Below are 16,101 nucleotides of genomic sequence, written 5' to 3' on the forward strand. Positions count from 1 at the left end.
GTTAAAGAAACATATAATCGAAAAGTGTTAGTTACAATATATAATAAAATAATATTAAGATGAGAGAAAAAGACTATAGAATTAAAAGTGAACCTTATAATAGCTAAACCTAATGTACCAAATAACTGTATTAATTTATCTATTTCTGTTGATTTCTATTACAAATACTCAATTTTATGCTCCAGGTTTTTATTCATTCAAAACTATTTCGATCTTAAAAAATCAAATGGGTAGTTTTTATGTCTAAAGCTTAAGATCTCGGAAATTGCTTGTCCAAATGGGTTGTACTTTTAAGGAAGGCTGTATTAATGTCTTTGGTTGGGTTTAGGCTGTTGAGGCTAGGAGCTAGCGAAGCAATAAGTCTATAACACAAATTATAACGTCTGTAGCTTAAAATCTCGTTTTCTATGGGTACTTTAAATTAATTTTGATTACTCGGTTCCAAACTTTTCAATCAATAATTTAATTCCACAGAAGTAGTAATTTTGTCTATCATGATTAGAATATAATCAATTTATAATTCACTGTCTTATCCCCTAAATCCCTGGAGTCAACCTGTCCCCTTCTATTTACAAAGTTAATCGGTTAACAAAAATCATGTGAGGGGTGGGTAGTATAACGGATTAAGACTATGGAAGAAATGTTTTGGTAACTGGACAAAGTGTCTAAAAATTCAGACATGTGACGTCATAAAAATGAGGGATTATCCATATCTTTTTTTAGCGGTTTTCTTTCCCACTTCTCATCTCATCTCCCTTATTTTTATGACGTCAGTTGGCTGATTTTTTAGACGTCCAGTTACAATGTTTTGCTATCAAATGATTGATATAACTATTATGGGTCATAAGATATGAATAAAATTTAATCAGGATGTCTTCCACCAGTAGCCAGCTTTGTTCAGTACAGACGTCAAGGAATTATGTCAAAAAAATTACATGAAGATGCATTCCCTTAAAGTGCCTATCGAGCACGAAAACCACCCCCTTCATTTTTAACATATGCGGGATGGAGGATGGGGGGAATTGGAGTGGATGTCACATTGCTAACCCATTACTTGCAGTGCCCATATCCTACAGGACCACCCATTACCAAATATAACCTAACCTGAGGTGAATTCTTTAAAAAAAATTGCCTCACTAAAATCAGCTTGCCTTACTAAAATCAGGGAGGTTCACTAAAAATTTAGAGGGGATAATTTTGCCTCACTAAAATTTTAGTGAGGCAAAAGTTTTTTTAAGAATTCACCTCTGAAGTAAAACAAACAAGCGAAAAATAACCATCCTTTTAATTTAATTCAAAGTTGTCTCTGCTTGACAAAACACTTTGAGGAAAGATAAGTAGACAATATTTAAAAGAATATGAGTTATTAAACCATTTGTTGGCTTTGATTGCTAATGAAAACTCCTCAAAACAACTCCCCCTTACTTTCAATTTATTTTAAAATAAAGGAGGTGGCGGGAGAAGGGAGACTCGGATGTTAGAGCTAGGTTCTTTGAGGGAAACCTTGAAAAAATGAAAAAGAAGCTACCAAAATTCCAAAGTTAGGAGAATTGCAAAGTATTTTAATGTGATAGAATTTCTAAGGCAATTAATAAATAATGATGGCTATGACGTGTTCTATACTTTATCGATTTAGGAAATAGGTTCTTCTAAAAGAGCACAGATATTCTATAACTAGGTTGTGTCCATATGTTTATCTGTCCGTCAAGTTTTGTTGTAACAATTAGTTTAAAATCTTTGAAACGTTTTACGTTTTCTCCTGTGTTAAAAGTGTTTGGCCTGCTTGACTATTTTAGATACTTATGGACTTAATTATCCTTGTTTGATGATAGATAATGTACTGAAAAAGACAAATAAAATCATTAACAAAAAAGAATTTTGGAAACTAGGATTTCATTACCCACACTGGGCTTTCAGACGAAGAAAGTTATTTGTTGTTCTTTAACTAAAAGCAGAGTTCTATTTAAAACAAAGATCTAAATCAGACATCTATCTGAAACAAAAACATTTAGTTGTAGTAAGTTTTTCAATTCAACTTTTCTCAAATTTGTTTTACAAAAAAAGGGAAACCAGAAAGTGTCATGAGTGACGTCATAAAAATCTTTTTTATAGGGGCTTCCTTTCCCACTTTCTCATCTCATCCTTCCTTTATAGACATATTTCTATGACGTCACCCATGAAACTTTCCGCTGTCTCCAAAAAATATTTCAAATATATATTGGTATTTGGGTGATGGTGTGTAAAAATCTGGGCTCGGCAGCATCGCATCATCCGCGACCAAGCCTCAAATTAAAACCCGTTTGGATGCTTTAAATTCTTTTTTAAAAAGGGGATTACCACTTATGGGTCAGGTTTAGACTTCCAGCTGATTTTTAAAACCAAAAAGTTAAATTTCCCTGATGATTAAATAAGGCTTACGCGCGGTTGTCGAGCACTGGCAAATTAATATATTTTCCAGCATGGCCTCGAAACCGGTATCCACTGGATTACAACATGTTCTCAGCCATGCCTAAAAATCATGAATAGCAAGTTGTTATATACAATTTTCCACAAATAAAAAAACTCATATTTTTTAAATTTTTAAATCCGCTGAAAGCTGTCTATAATACAATGAAATAAATAATTTATATCTATTGGTGTATATAGGTTCCATCTACATATTTAATTCATCTTTGACATAATATCCATTAAATAGTTGAAATCTGTAGAAAACCAGGGGAACTCGTGGTAACAATTACTGTGAAAGAAAATGATTATTTTGGACAGACACAGTGTAGTATACCACAAGATGTAGAGGTATGTATAGACTGCGTACTAAGTAGTTACTGTTGAGTATGTCAAGAAAATAATTATTTTGGACAGACACAGTGTAGTATACCACAAGATATAGAGGTACGTATAGACTGCATAGATAATGTAGAGTATGTCAAGAAAATAATTATTTTGGACAGACACAGTGTAGTATACCACAAGATGTAGAGGTACGTATAGACTGCATAGATACTGTAGAGTATGTCAAGAAAATAATTATTTTGGACAGACACAGTGTAGTATACCACAAGATGTAGAGGTATGTATAGACTGCGTACTAAGTAGTTACTGTAGAGTATGTCAAGAAAATAATTATTTTGGACAGACACAGTGTAGTATACCACAAGATGTAGAGGTACGTATAGACTGCATAGATACTGTAGAGTATGTCAAGAAAATAATTATTTTGGACAGACACAGTGCAGTGTAGTATACCACAAGATATAGAGGTACGTATAGACTGCGTAGATACTGTAGAGTATGTCAAGAAAATAATTATTTTGGACAGACACAGTGTAGTATACCACAAGATATAGAGGTACGTATAGACTGCGTAGATACTGTAGAGTATGTCAAGAAAATGATTATTTTGGACAGACACAGTGAAGCATACCACAAGATGTAGAGGTATGTATAGACTGCGTAGATACTGTAGAGTATGTCAAGAAAATAATTATTTTGGACAGACACAGTGTAGTATACCACAAGATATAGAGGTACGTATAGACTGCGTAGGTACTGTAGAGTATCTACTCTGACATAGCTGCATAAAAAGGCCTTTAAATAATCTGGAATAGTCAAGATCCAATGATCACAGGGAAAGCTTCACTGAAGCAAATAAAACGTAAAAGAAGATTTTTTTACGCATTTATGTGCACTGCGAGATAACTGTGCATTTTTAAGTATTGACTATTCCAGATTTTTTATTGGCCTACTTTTGTCATTTAAAATTTTGAGCTTGCATATTCTATAATTTCTTTCCACCGTTTTGCCTTCGTAGTTTTTAAGGTTCATAGATATTTGGAGATAATCGTTACCAGGAAAATTTTACCTTCAACAACTCTAGATCCGATTTAAATGTATAAAGTAGATGTTGAAATCCTGTAAAGTCTAGATTGATCCTGCTGAGATACAATAGATTTAAAATTGAGTTTTAGTTTTAGTTTATGTTGTGTTAAACCTAAATTTCTAAATTGAGACTACTCATGATTGTCTAACTCGGCCCTGGTCTGATGATGTTTAATCTATTTTGGGTAAAGTAGACAGATCTATAGTATTTTATTCATGGTTACCCGGGCGGAACTTTTTAGGATTTAGTTTGTTTATTGTCATAGTAATTTTAAAGGTATCTGTACCTTATTTGATTTTATGACGTTGACTAAATTTTAATGCCCAAATGAATATATGTTATTGTATTTTTTATGTTTTTTATTGTAAAAATGTCCAAAAGTCACATTATCTTTAAACATCGACATTTTAAAAAACCAAAGCCACGCTTTCTCTGAATGTTTTGCTCCATATTAAATCATAAATAAATCAATAAATGATGGGATTTATATGACACCTGTCCCATTTTAAAAAGGGGGTCAACTGCAATATAATTTAATGGTTGTCTAAAATAATTGAAAAATTGCCATCTATTATTTATTTAGGCCAAATTATAAAATTATATGATTTGGTCAAAGGGTTAATGTATACTTCATATTTAATCAAGAGCCATTGGATATTTCCTTGACTAACACATTTTCAGTAGGGTTGCTACTCTATTTATTTTGTCTTTCAGTCTGTTCTAAAGCTCATTGTTTAACACATATGGAACATGTAAATGCAATTTTCTCAGATGCTTTTTAAGATACACAGCTAAATTTTTGCTAAAAATTCCCTGTATATGTGATCATGAAGTATATTATTTACTTTTTCCGTCGGTCTGTCGGTCATTTATTAAAAGACATAAATACTTATTTTCTTAAAGGGTTTGTAATTCCCATTTCTTATTTTCTTTCTTTCTATTTCTTTTTCTATATCATAATTTACTTTTTCCATTTATGAATTCAAGATTCTCCTAGTAGAAATATAACTAAATATTATACTATTATTATTATTTAGGATCCCTATCACACAATCTATAATATATTTCGAGTGAAGATTCTCCTAGTAGAAATATAACTAAATATTATACTATTATTAATATTTAGGATCCCTATCACACAATCTATAATATATTCCGAGTTGAGGATTCTCCTGGTAGAAACAGGACAAAATACTGCACAATCTATTTAACTACAGGAAATTTACTTAAAGACTATACTAGTTTTAGATTATCTTTATTGTATTTTATAAGAATGAAAACATCCATAAGTAGCAAAGGACAAACATCTTTAAATAGCATAAAGTAAATGCTTATAAATCAGAGACAATTTAGCAATAAATTTTGTTCCAATGTTACATGTTTCAATATCTGCAAACAGCCTCTAGGAACCTCTGATTTAAATAAAATAATTAAAAATTTGAGAGGGGGCTATATATCTTAGGAGAGAGGTGGTATTTTCCACAAAAGTAGTTATTAACCTTCTTAGGACCTAAGAGAAGCTTTATTGTAAAGGGGAACCATATCGGTACAGCATTTACCGAGCATTTCACAGGCGGACTCAAAAACATCATGTTACTTTTATATAAGGTTTTATTAAAGAGTTTAATTGGCAGCCAAATATTGAAATCGTAAATAATATAAGCTTTAAGTAAATCAATAAAAATGCAGGAAATGTTGGTAAAGATTCCATAGACCTGACAGTCTTGCTAATAACTTCAGTAACAAATGGCCAGTCAGAAAGTTGTGGGGGCCCCGTGACGTCACAGGCTAAGATTAGAGTTGATTTCAAAGGTAAATTATTGATTCATTTCTTTAATTTGCAAGAGAAATCTATCGTTGCTTTAGACTTGGTGCAATTATGTGACCAATATACTAATGTAGTTTCAAGTTTATCTCTATTTTGAAGTTACTCAAAAACTCTAATACGGTTAAAATCTATGTCTTCATAAAAATTAGACTCGCACCTAGCCTCTAAGGAGGGTATTGGAAGGCTGTACAATAATCTGAAACCACTGCATTTATAAAGCTTTCCTGAAAAGTAAAAGCCGTCGGACCAAACTACATTATATTATAGGATAAACCAGCAGAAAATAAAGCCATTTATTTATTTATTTTTATTGCTACCCTAAAAAACGTTATTATTTATCATATTTACCTATTTATATTTATACTTATTAGGCAGGTTGATTTAGTGTATTAGATTGTGAAACCTGACTTTTATCTGAACCACATTAAATGCATACCGTTAAAATAGATTAATATATTGGTTCTTATTTAGATTGTGGTAATAATCCTTTTGATGACCGGCGTGACCGGATACTAAATGAAGGAGAGGCTACTAAGAGTCCAACCAACCAGGGAGTTGAACTATCCAATACTGGCATAGACGCAGAGGCTCAGCTCAATTATGGTATTCTTATAGGTAATACATATTATGCAATATTTTCAAGTTAACACGAGAAACATTCTGTTGACATTGTCTTTCCGTCATTCCGCTATTGATGTTATTTTCCAATCTGGCATTTAAGACTGTTGATTATTTTATAAATATATCATTTAAAAAATAAATTATACAATTTTTATTGCAATTAACTTAGCATTTGCTATAAAACTCACTTTAAGCGTTTGTCCATCCATAATTTTTGATGCTACTTATGGATGTTGTTTTTGTAATCCTTGTTTTTAATTCATTTTTTCATACTTTTTAGGATTAGTATTTGTAGTAACGCTGATAGCTTTGAGCTTACTTCTTGGATTAATTTACTTCTGGTGTCCTGATATGTGCAGGGATGTAGGGATACGTTATTATGCATGGTTGAGGACGATTATACCCAATAGTAGCCCAGCTGTTTTCATCACTAATCTAAACAAACTTAAGAAATGTAGGATGTATATTCTATCATTTAAAGTGCTATGAGTATTTTTGTCTGTAGTAAAGGATCTCGCTAACTACTTGACTGACTCTTCTATTCATAACTATTTTAGGGGAGGGTACCATCCATCCTTCCTTTAAGAAATCGCCTCTAAAAAAAGGCCAGGGTGAACAACCGCCCCCCGCCGTCACTCTCAAGTGTGCCTGAAAAGCTCTAGGGGCGTATCTGCTAGTTAATATTATAAAAAGAGAAGACACGAAAAGATAGAAAAAGGGACACTAGAACCGACTAGGGACAATGAATACTTTATTTGTATTTTGCTCGTCATAACCTGGTTGACACACGTTCACCGATCAGGACCTTTACATCATGAAATAGATCGATGAAATTTTTTATAATTTATCTATCCCACAATCTCTGATTTGACAGTTTCTGTTTCAAAGCTTCCAAGCCAAAGAATGATGATTTGAATACAACTAAAGTGCTAACTGTCAGAGATAATTTTGGTCAGATTATTCCAGAGGTGATAATTTTGTATAAGGTGTACATCTACTCTATGATTAAAGTCTGTTTGTCTGTCTTAAAAACCAAAAAAATGCTAACCGTTAGTGATAACTTTGGTCAGATTATTCCAGAGGTGATGATTTTATATTAAGGTGCTTAGCAACTCTATAACAAAAGTCTGTATGTTCTTCTTCTAATCGAAAAATAAAGTTTTATCCGGCTGTTTGTCGGTCATGCTTTATAAGCCACAGACCCACAATTTTTTTTTTTCTCTCAAAGATTTCATGTTTTCATTTTGCATATTGTCTTTCTGAACATCTGATCTATAACTCACTTTGACCATTCGATGTTTTTGTTCTTGATACCCTGTTTAAAAATATTAAATAATTTAGGCCAGAACTGTGGAGGTATGGAAAACAAAAGAGAACAAGGTTCGAACCTATGACGTCACAGAAGCTGTTAACACACAAAAACTAAAACGTCCCAGAAGTAGAGGTGGGTTTTGACGAACCCCAAACTGTCCCAGTTTTGAGCAAGACGATTCCTGGGACGTCATATAAAAAGGGAAGGGGGGAAGAAAATCTCTTCCCTTTTCTCCCATCTCTTTTGAAGCGATTTTCTTCCCCCCTTCCCTTTTTCTTTCTCGAAACGTATATAACGTAACTGGAATCGTCTTGCTTAAAACTGGGACAGTTTGGGGTTCGTCTGGGTTTTTATTTGTAGCAAGGCTACAATACAGATCGATCAGATTGAATGATGGTTATCATAGGCGTTCACATTTCTTTGTCCAAGTGGTGGGGTTGTTGCCTTTATTACATTTTACGAAATTTCGCACCATCCCAACGCTGACAGCAAAGTGGTTCTGTGGGGGATACGGGGGGGGGGGGATGACCGACGATCGGCATGTCAACCAACATTTGATTTTTTCCCTCCCCAACCTCCTGAAAATGTCAAGGTATATTAAAGATCTTAGGAAAGAAACATTTGGCATTGTTCTCTACAAAAGGATATTAGGACAGAGGAAGATTTGTCAATTCAAGTTGCTAACAAAGATATCCTTTATTGGTCAGTTCTTAAATCCAGTGGAAATATAATTTCAAATTTACATAATTTCCTTAACTGCACATATAAGAAAAGTAAATTTAGGTTTACTGTTTGAGAAAGGATATATTATTACGTGGATGTTCACCTGATTTTCATATTCTCTAATGAAGTGAAACTTGCAGCGAGCAAAATAAAAAATACTCCCCATCAATCCTCTTAACCCATCCCCTCCTCTTCTTCTGGATGAACAAACTGACCAATAAATGAGTTCCATATTAGCAACCTAAAATGACGACAAATTTCCCCATGTGAATGTATCCACGTGTATTCTTTATCCATTGATGTTTTACTGTGTGAGTTTTATCAAAGTAGAATCTGTAATAGAAAGGTCACACTTGCACGAAATACTTTCAAAATACTTTTTACATTATATTTGCTTTTATGTTTATTTAATGTACTTTTAAACGATTTTATATAACAAATTTGCAGAAGAACAATTAAATTAAAGCTGTTTACTCAGGCCATTTTTAGGTGACAGGTTTAAAAATATTTGAGAATGTACGTTTAAAAGTACAAGGGGCAAATTACAACTAAATTAAATGTCAAATTAATATTTGGTTCTACTTAAATCTCTTTGTTAATTATATTCTATAGTAAAAAAATCATATTTGACAACCCCGAGGAAACCCAATAATAATCTCAGAGTTTCAATGTACAAAATCGGACCTTAAATTTAACTATCATCTAATCATGTCAAAGCAATAGCCAACTTATTAATAATATTAATTCCATAAGCTGCACAGCTTTATAAACGGCAAAGATGTTTAGCTAACAAGAGCATGAAAATAAAATATACCGAAAAGATTTTCAAAACAGAATATTTGTTTCTCTGTTGCATATATGCTACTTTACAAAATATTAGATAAAAACGTTTTCAAAATATCTATGCTTGACATATTTTAATGTTTAGTGGTTATCAAAAAAGGAGAGAGAAAACGAAGGATAAATAAGAATATGATACTTATAGCATGACTGACGGGCTCATAAAGAAAATGAGTTATCAGCTTGATGCTGTTTGAAACGGGGAGTTGAGTTTTTAAATAGCTCCCCCACCTCTCTTTTAAAGGCACACGATAGGGAAATGGAAGAGGGAGGTGTGAGCAAGGAGCAAGGGATATGAAGTGGTAGAAAAGGGGTAAGCATTCAACAGTTGCCAACTAGAAATTACATTTTCTAATAATGTAAAAGGATGTGGTATTAAAAATATTACTCGTAAGATATAATAGTAAAAGAAAGCTAGAAGGATTATAAAAAATATTAGAAATCTTATTATCATTTTTAGTTGGCAACCATTACTAGTATTAATGGCACCTTCCCCTTTTCTCCCTGTGTATATCGCTTGCTCCTTGCGTTCATCTCCCTTCTCTCTTTCCCAATCAACATATGCTGTGTCCCAGCACGCTTGCCTGGCTGTGGCAAGAAACTGGCCCGACACGCCTGCCTGCTTGGCAAGAATATGAGAAGCCCGTTTGACTATCCCTTTTCTCGCTGTTCAAATCCCTTGCTCCTTGTCTCCACCTCCCTTCTCCGTTTCCCTATTCTCTGCCTCTAAAAAGAGATGAGGGGTTCAGGGGAGTAAAAAAGAGTATGGGGGGCCCCCATACTCTTTTTTTGGGGGGGCCGTGTATTCTCATTTTAAGCTATTTAAAAACTCCTCTCGGTATCTATACAGAAAAACAGCAGTCTATTTTAAAAGAAGCCTATAAAAATACAGCCTGACAGATTTACGAATGGACGGACGAATTTGATTAAATTTGATTGAACCAGAAAAATAAAGGTAGTAAGACTAGATTGGGATTCTGGCTCCACCAATAGAAATATTCAGTTAATCTTGAATAAACGATGATTAATCCTTTTAAAATCCCTCTAAAAGTTCCCTTTCCATTCCATAAAAACAAATTTGTTTACTATACATTATGCTTCTTGTCTTATAATTCTATTACCAGAAATATCATCAGACTTTACTTTAGTATAAAGTTCAAGGTTTAAAGTTATCCTGTCGTCAGATAACATTTAAAACTTTTAAAAACTTTTATTATGTAATCGAGTAATAATGGACTATAGTTAGATATATCTATACTAGCGGCTTCTTCCCCTGCCTTTAGGGGCTTTGCCCCAAGAGGTAATTTAAACACAAAAAAAATTAGGGTCCTCTAGTGTTGCGACCACCTATTTCAAATTAACTGCTTAAAAAATGAGGGACTTTTTTTTTGGGGGGGGGGATTGGAATGTCCCAACCCCTAAGAAAATAGCTTAAAACCACCACAGGACCAGTAGATATATTCCCTGAAGAGTAGAATTCAATCGGTTCGGTGGTTACCGAGATCTTAAGAGACGGACGGACAGATGGACAGACGGACGGACAGACATAAAGCTACTTTGTATTATAGATATGTAGTAGATAGACAAACCAAATATTTGTATTTCTACATCCCCATTGATGATACACAAAATTAACCCTTCTGTAAATTGCATTTAGAGGATGATATCTATGGACAATCAACTTAATGAACCAATAAATTAAAATTCAATAAAAGTTCCCAAAGTTGATGAGCCAATGAATGTAAATGATATATAAAACTTAGGGGAATAAAGTAATAAACAGCCCAATGTCCTCACCCTCTATGTTTTTTAAAAGCGAAGCTTTTCTATAATTAGGGTCGGTCCGTCCGTCCGTACGTCAGTCCGAGATAGATAGCTTAGCTTTTATTTAGGCATGTTAGAATTGTCCTATCGATTTCAAACTTTGCATGATGATTCCTGTAGTAGTTAGGTACGATTTAGAAAGCGTAGCAGCTCTATAATCATTACCAGAATGTCCGTATGTCCATTTTAAACATGTTGATTTTTTTACTTTTTTTAACAACAAATTTTTATGTGAACTAATTATCCGTTTGATCTGATTTTTGGTATATTGATTCCTGGGACAACAAAGAACAATAGTATAAGCGAAGCAACTCTATAATCAAGTCCTAAAAATGTAAGTATGTCCAAAACATTATACTGTATCAAGTAGTTTTTCAACAAATTTACTTACAATTTTGATTCGACTTTTTCGATACTTTTATATTCTGATTATTCAGTTCAGACACTAGACAAGTGTTAATGTCCGTTTGTCCTACCGTTTCAGTGCCTTGCTTTTATGGATGTTGTCATCCTTGTTTTTTATTCAAATCGAGCTATAAAATAAGTCTAGTTTTTTACTAATTAAGGTGGTTATAATGAGTTAGTAGAGGAAGGTGGAGAATATTCAAATTTCAACAGCAGAGAAGATACACAGAGGGGAAGCCAGGTATGCATTCTATTTTCCAGTCTAGCTTCGAAACCGATGGATATCCGCTGGATGAGAACCGGTTCTCAGAAATAATATCCGAGTTAAGCTGTCTATAATACGATGCGACAAATAACTAAATACATCATTAATACTATAAGTAGCGAAGTAACTCTGTAATTAACTTTGTATATCCTACCGTCAGTCAGTCTGTAATGCTTTTGGGGAAATCTTATTTGCTCATCCACTCTTATAAAGGCCTGTCATTATTTTTGTGAAGCAACCCGTTCAACAGAGCATCCAGTATACAAATTATTTATTCCGTAGGTTTGTCGGCCATGCTACAAAAATGTTTTGAGACTTTCTAAACCTTGCAATCTATTTCTTCCTCACCCCCCCCCCCCCCCCTCCTATCTTAACATCTGCTCTATAGCTCATTTTGTCAGTTTGTCCATCCATGTGTTTTTGTGCTTCGCTACTTAGGGATGTTGTAATACTTGTTTAGGTGATAAATGGAGAAGAAACGCCCAGGCGAATATTTCTTCTGGAAAAGAACCGGGGCCACCATCGGAGTGGCAGCAGGCTAACTTTGCTCAGAGAAGTCAATGGGAGCCGACTTTCACAATATCCTTCTAGCAGGGAAAACATAATTCTCAAACATTTCACAGAGCAACCGAGTAATAAATATTTTCTACATGGAATTAATTACATTAGAAAACTGACTGACAGGCAGACGGACATTTTAATAAAATTCACCTTTAAAATATGCTATCTGACCTAAAAATCAGACTTAATAATCAGGGATCTAAAGGTATAAGACAATGATAAATTCATTTATATTCCCAATGATGATACACAAAATTACCCCTACAGTAATAATAATCAGTGGTTTAAAAGTTTGGAGACTTAACTTAATTGCCTGACCAATAATTTTTTTTTTAAATCACCAAAGTTGTAAAACCAACGAATAAGACGCGTTAGTATAAAACTTTGGAGACTAGTGTAATAAACAGCCTGCTTAATAATCATGTTTTATCAAACAGGAGATCATCACGGAAGCGTAGCAAACGGTACGCAGTAAAACGAAAGTCAGACTATCCCCTTGATCAAAATGGTCTTAAGATTATTGAACTAGATGGAGGGGAGTATGCCATCCCCGTCGGGGGAGGTGGTGGGGGCGTGCATGTCATCAAAATCCCCCGCGGGGGCCCAGACAAACATAGCGATCAGGAAAATAGTGAAGAATTAAACTTACAAAATGCTATATGAAGATCAATTTCATTTTCGGGAAAGAGAGTAAGATAAAAAAAATGATTTTTTAAAATAAGGATGACAACATCCATAAAGCTAAGCTCTTAAATTAGACGACATGACACACGACTATAAACACTTGTCAGAAATTGATAAGCAAAATATTCATTTGTAAGTCTAAACAAAATTTGATAAAAATGGGATGAAAATTAAAATTAAATTAATTAAAGATTAAGGAAATTACATTTTTAGGATGTACGGACAGACCCTAATGATAGAAAAGCTTTGCTTTTAAAAAGTAGGGTAGAAAACAAATTAAATACAATTACATGAGACATACATATAAAACATATCTTTTAAAAGTAATCAGAGATACATAAATTGTCAATAATTTATCTTTAATTTGATTGAAACTTTAATTGACCTAACTTTAAACATTTAAACCTGAAGTTTACATATTTCTCCATTTTCTTCACTGGACCCCCTCTCCTAGTTGAACTACTCGCGTCACTATGCACTTGATCAGCAGAACAGCCACCGTGGAGACCAACAGTTGGTCATCAACCTCGACCAGCTGCAGCGCGAGGCAGACTATCAGTATGAGAAACAGCTCAGCAATAGGAATTTAGATGCTCATCTTTAGCAGCGAAGCTACTCACTATAATTTACTCTATTGGCTGTATGTCCGTTATGCTATTGAAGAAATCCGATTTATCAGTTGATAGTTAATAGATACTTCTATTTTTTTTCACCTCTTTTAAGACAACTGGACATTTTTGAGCTTAGCTACTATGTTGCAAGCCATCCTTGTTATTTGTCCGAATACCTAATATATTAAACCTAAACATATTAGAATCATGAAATCTCTCCAAATTCTTTACACGAAGATTCTTAGTATGATGAAGTATAATACATTAACCACAGCAACTTCAACAATAATCCATATGGCCATTAATACTGTTCATTTTTAGTTGTTGTTGATTCCATAATTTGTCACGAACAAATATATTTGATAGATGCATATAAATATAAAAATATTAGAGATGGACGGGGAGGTGGCAACCAAATTCAGGGAAGTGTCCAGGTACTCAAGGTACATGATGATGGTGATGACTTCTCCAGGTATGAATTTTGTTTGACTCGCACAAACAGATACACACTCCAGAGATATAGAGATAAGTGGCAACCAATCCAGGGAAGTGTCCAGATACGGAAGGTACAGGATGATGATGATGACTTCTCCAGTTATAACCTTTACAGGGATTTGCAGGGATTAAAAATAACCTAACATAAATTAAAATTTAACACACAAAAAACTATCCCCCCCTCCTTAATATTTATTTCAAAAATAAGGGGTGGGGTTTTCTTTGCTATTTAGGTTCATTGAGGGAAAGTACCGTTTTAATCTTAGATTTAATTTCAGGAAGGGAAGTATCCACAGTGAGCCTCGGCATGTGGGAGGCAACAATCATGGACACAATCAACAGGAGAGGAAAGGTGGCAGTGTTCACAGTGAACCAGTCAGACATGCAGGAATAGATACTTGTTTAGTTGATTTGCTCTTTATAAATGTCTAGTCTATACTCTTTATATAAATGTTATTCCTTATGAATCTACTCGGAAAACTCAAATATAGGCAGCTTACTTAAAAGTGCTAAATCGAGCACAACAACCCCTCCTTCTTTATGTTTTTTTTGTTTGGTTTTCATCTCGGTATGTTCAGTTAGGTTATATTGGGTACAGGGTAGATCTGCAGGATAACGACCCCCATAAATGTAAGAGGGGGTGGGTTTTGATGTTCTGTAAGCACTTTGAGGACGAGCACCCCCCCCCCCCCCAAAAAAAAGTTGTTTCTTGTATTACCAATTAACTTTATCTTACTATACATTTCCTAGTCCGTCTTTGTCAATCTATCTTGTTAGCAATTCTATACATTTCATTATACTGAACAATATTTAAGGATCCAACTTTAAGATATTTTAAGTATCTAACCCTAGGAGGATCAGACTCACTGTTTGTAACTCCGCGAGAAAATGTAAATAATCAAAATGAGCCGCCAAGCATAAGAAGGGCATTGTCTTCGATATCCGCTATTATAGAGGGTAAGTGTCAAGTGCACGCCACTTTTTAACTTTTTAAACTTTAAGTTTTAATAGAAGAAAGAGAGAGAGATAGAGGGAAAAGAATATATCACAGGTAATATGAAGAGTTTTTAGCAATACAGAAGAACAAATAGACATGGATGCTTATAGAGTAGCTTTGCTTCTGAAAAAAACGCATAACATTAAAAAGCAAAATGTCTCATCTTATAATCTACTGATATATGGTTGAGTTTCTAAATTATGTAGAAGATTAATTAATGTTGATTATCCTATCCATGGTTTTCTGCATATAAATATATTTATTAAGGTGATCCAAGCGATTATGAGGAAGAAAATCCAGATGTTGATTCTTATAAATCAAGGTATAGCCATATTTTCACTAAATAATATAAAGATGTAACAGATCTATAGTATAGATGTATATACAGACAGACAACTACATCCTTTTCTTTTTCAAAGACTTCTTTCGTCTGCTTCTATATTATTTTCTGCTACTTGGCTGTGTTAATTTAAGCGACACTATTGGTTGATTTTTAATGACCCAATAGAAGGGTTGCAAGGTGGTTGGTATGGGAAGATACATTTATTTAAACCTTTCTCCCTCTAGTGTTTTACTCGAATAAAGTTTTTTTTTCTATTTAACTCACATCCGTAATTAAACTACTGGTTGTCTAGATACTGTGCAGGCAGGTAGTTGTCTGGTGCAAGGGCCGTGAGTGATTCAGCAAATTAATTCAATTTGATCGATATTCAAAATTGCTGAAAATTTGAATATTTTAGTGGCATAATGTTATCGTAAACCTTGTTATGCTGTAACTAAAGTAAAGTGAGTAAGAAGGAGGGAAAAGTAAGTTGAAAAATTTTCACTAAGAATTGTATGTTAGAATCCTGGTCCCTTGTCCCTGGTCTGCTATAAACATCTACATATACTAATATTTTTTTATGGTGTAGACACAGGGGCGTCCAAGCTTTTTTATTTGCCTACGGCACCCCCAAGCTCATTTGGGGGGGGGGGTAATCTTTATTTCACCCCAATACCCCCCCCCCTTGGACGTCAATGTGTAGACATATAGATTCTGAAGATGATTAAAGTCG

The 16,101-nt window shown here is 33.9% G+C and overlaps 1 protein-coding gene across 1 annotated transcript in view; it reads left to right on the forward strand.

Annotated features, from left to right (window-relative positions):
• The window catches only part of LOC145319359 (uncharacterized), a 19,557-nt gene continuing 3,456 nt past the window's right edge, over positions 1-16,101 (forward strand). Inside the window, exons 1-17 of the mRNA XM_080161455.1 lie at positions 1-185; positions 870-912; positions 2,694-2,796; positions 5,007-5,094; positions 5,567-5,692; positions 6,180-6,323; positions 6,610-6,685; positions 7,201-7,297; positions 7,671-7,773; positions 11,595-11,674; positions 12,159-12,289; positions 12,694-12,881; positions 13,396-13,526; positions 13,947-14,026; positions 14,328-14,435; positions 14,900-15,006; positions 15,314-15,368. Of these exons, the coding sequence (XP_080017581.1) occupies positions 113-185; positions 870-912; positions 2,694-2,796; positions 5,007-5,094; positions 5,567-5,692; positions 6,180-6,323; positions 6,610-6,685; positions 7,201-7,297; positions 7,671-7,773; positions 11,595-11,674; positions 12,159-12,289; positions 12,694-12,881; positions 13,396-13,526; positions 13,947-14,026; positions 14,328-14,435; positions 14,900-15,006; positions 15,314-15,368 (1,733 nt within the window). The 5' untranslated portion in view covers positions 1-112. The remainder of the gene's footprint in view (positions 186-869; positions 913-2,693; positions 2,797-5,006; positions 5,095-5,566; positions 5,693-6,179; positions 6,324-6,609; positions 6,686-7,200; positions 7,298-7,670; positions 7,774-11,594; positions 11,675-12,158; positions 12,290-12,693; positions 12,882-13,395; positions 13,527-13,946; positions 14,027-14,327; positions 14,436-14,899; positions 15,007-15,313; positions 15,369-16,101) is intronic.

Source organism: Acartia tonsa, chromosome 1, assembly GCF_053477335.1.
Source record: "Acartia tonsa isolate MP-2025a chromosome 1, ASM5347733v1, whole genome shotgun sequence".
Lineage (NCBI taxonomy): Eukaryota > Metazoa > Arthropoda > Copepoda > Calanoida > Acartiidae > Acartia > Acartia tonsa.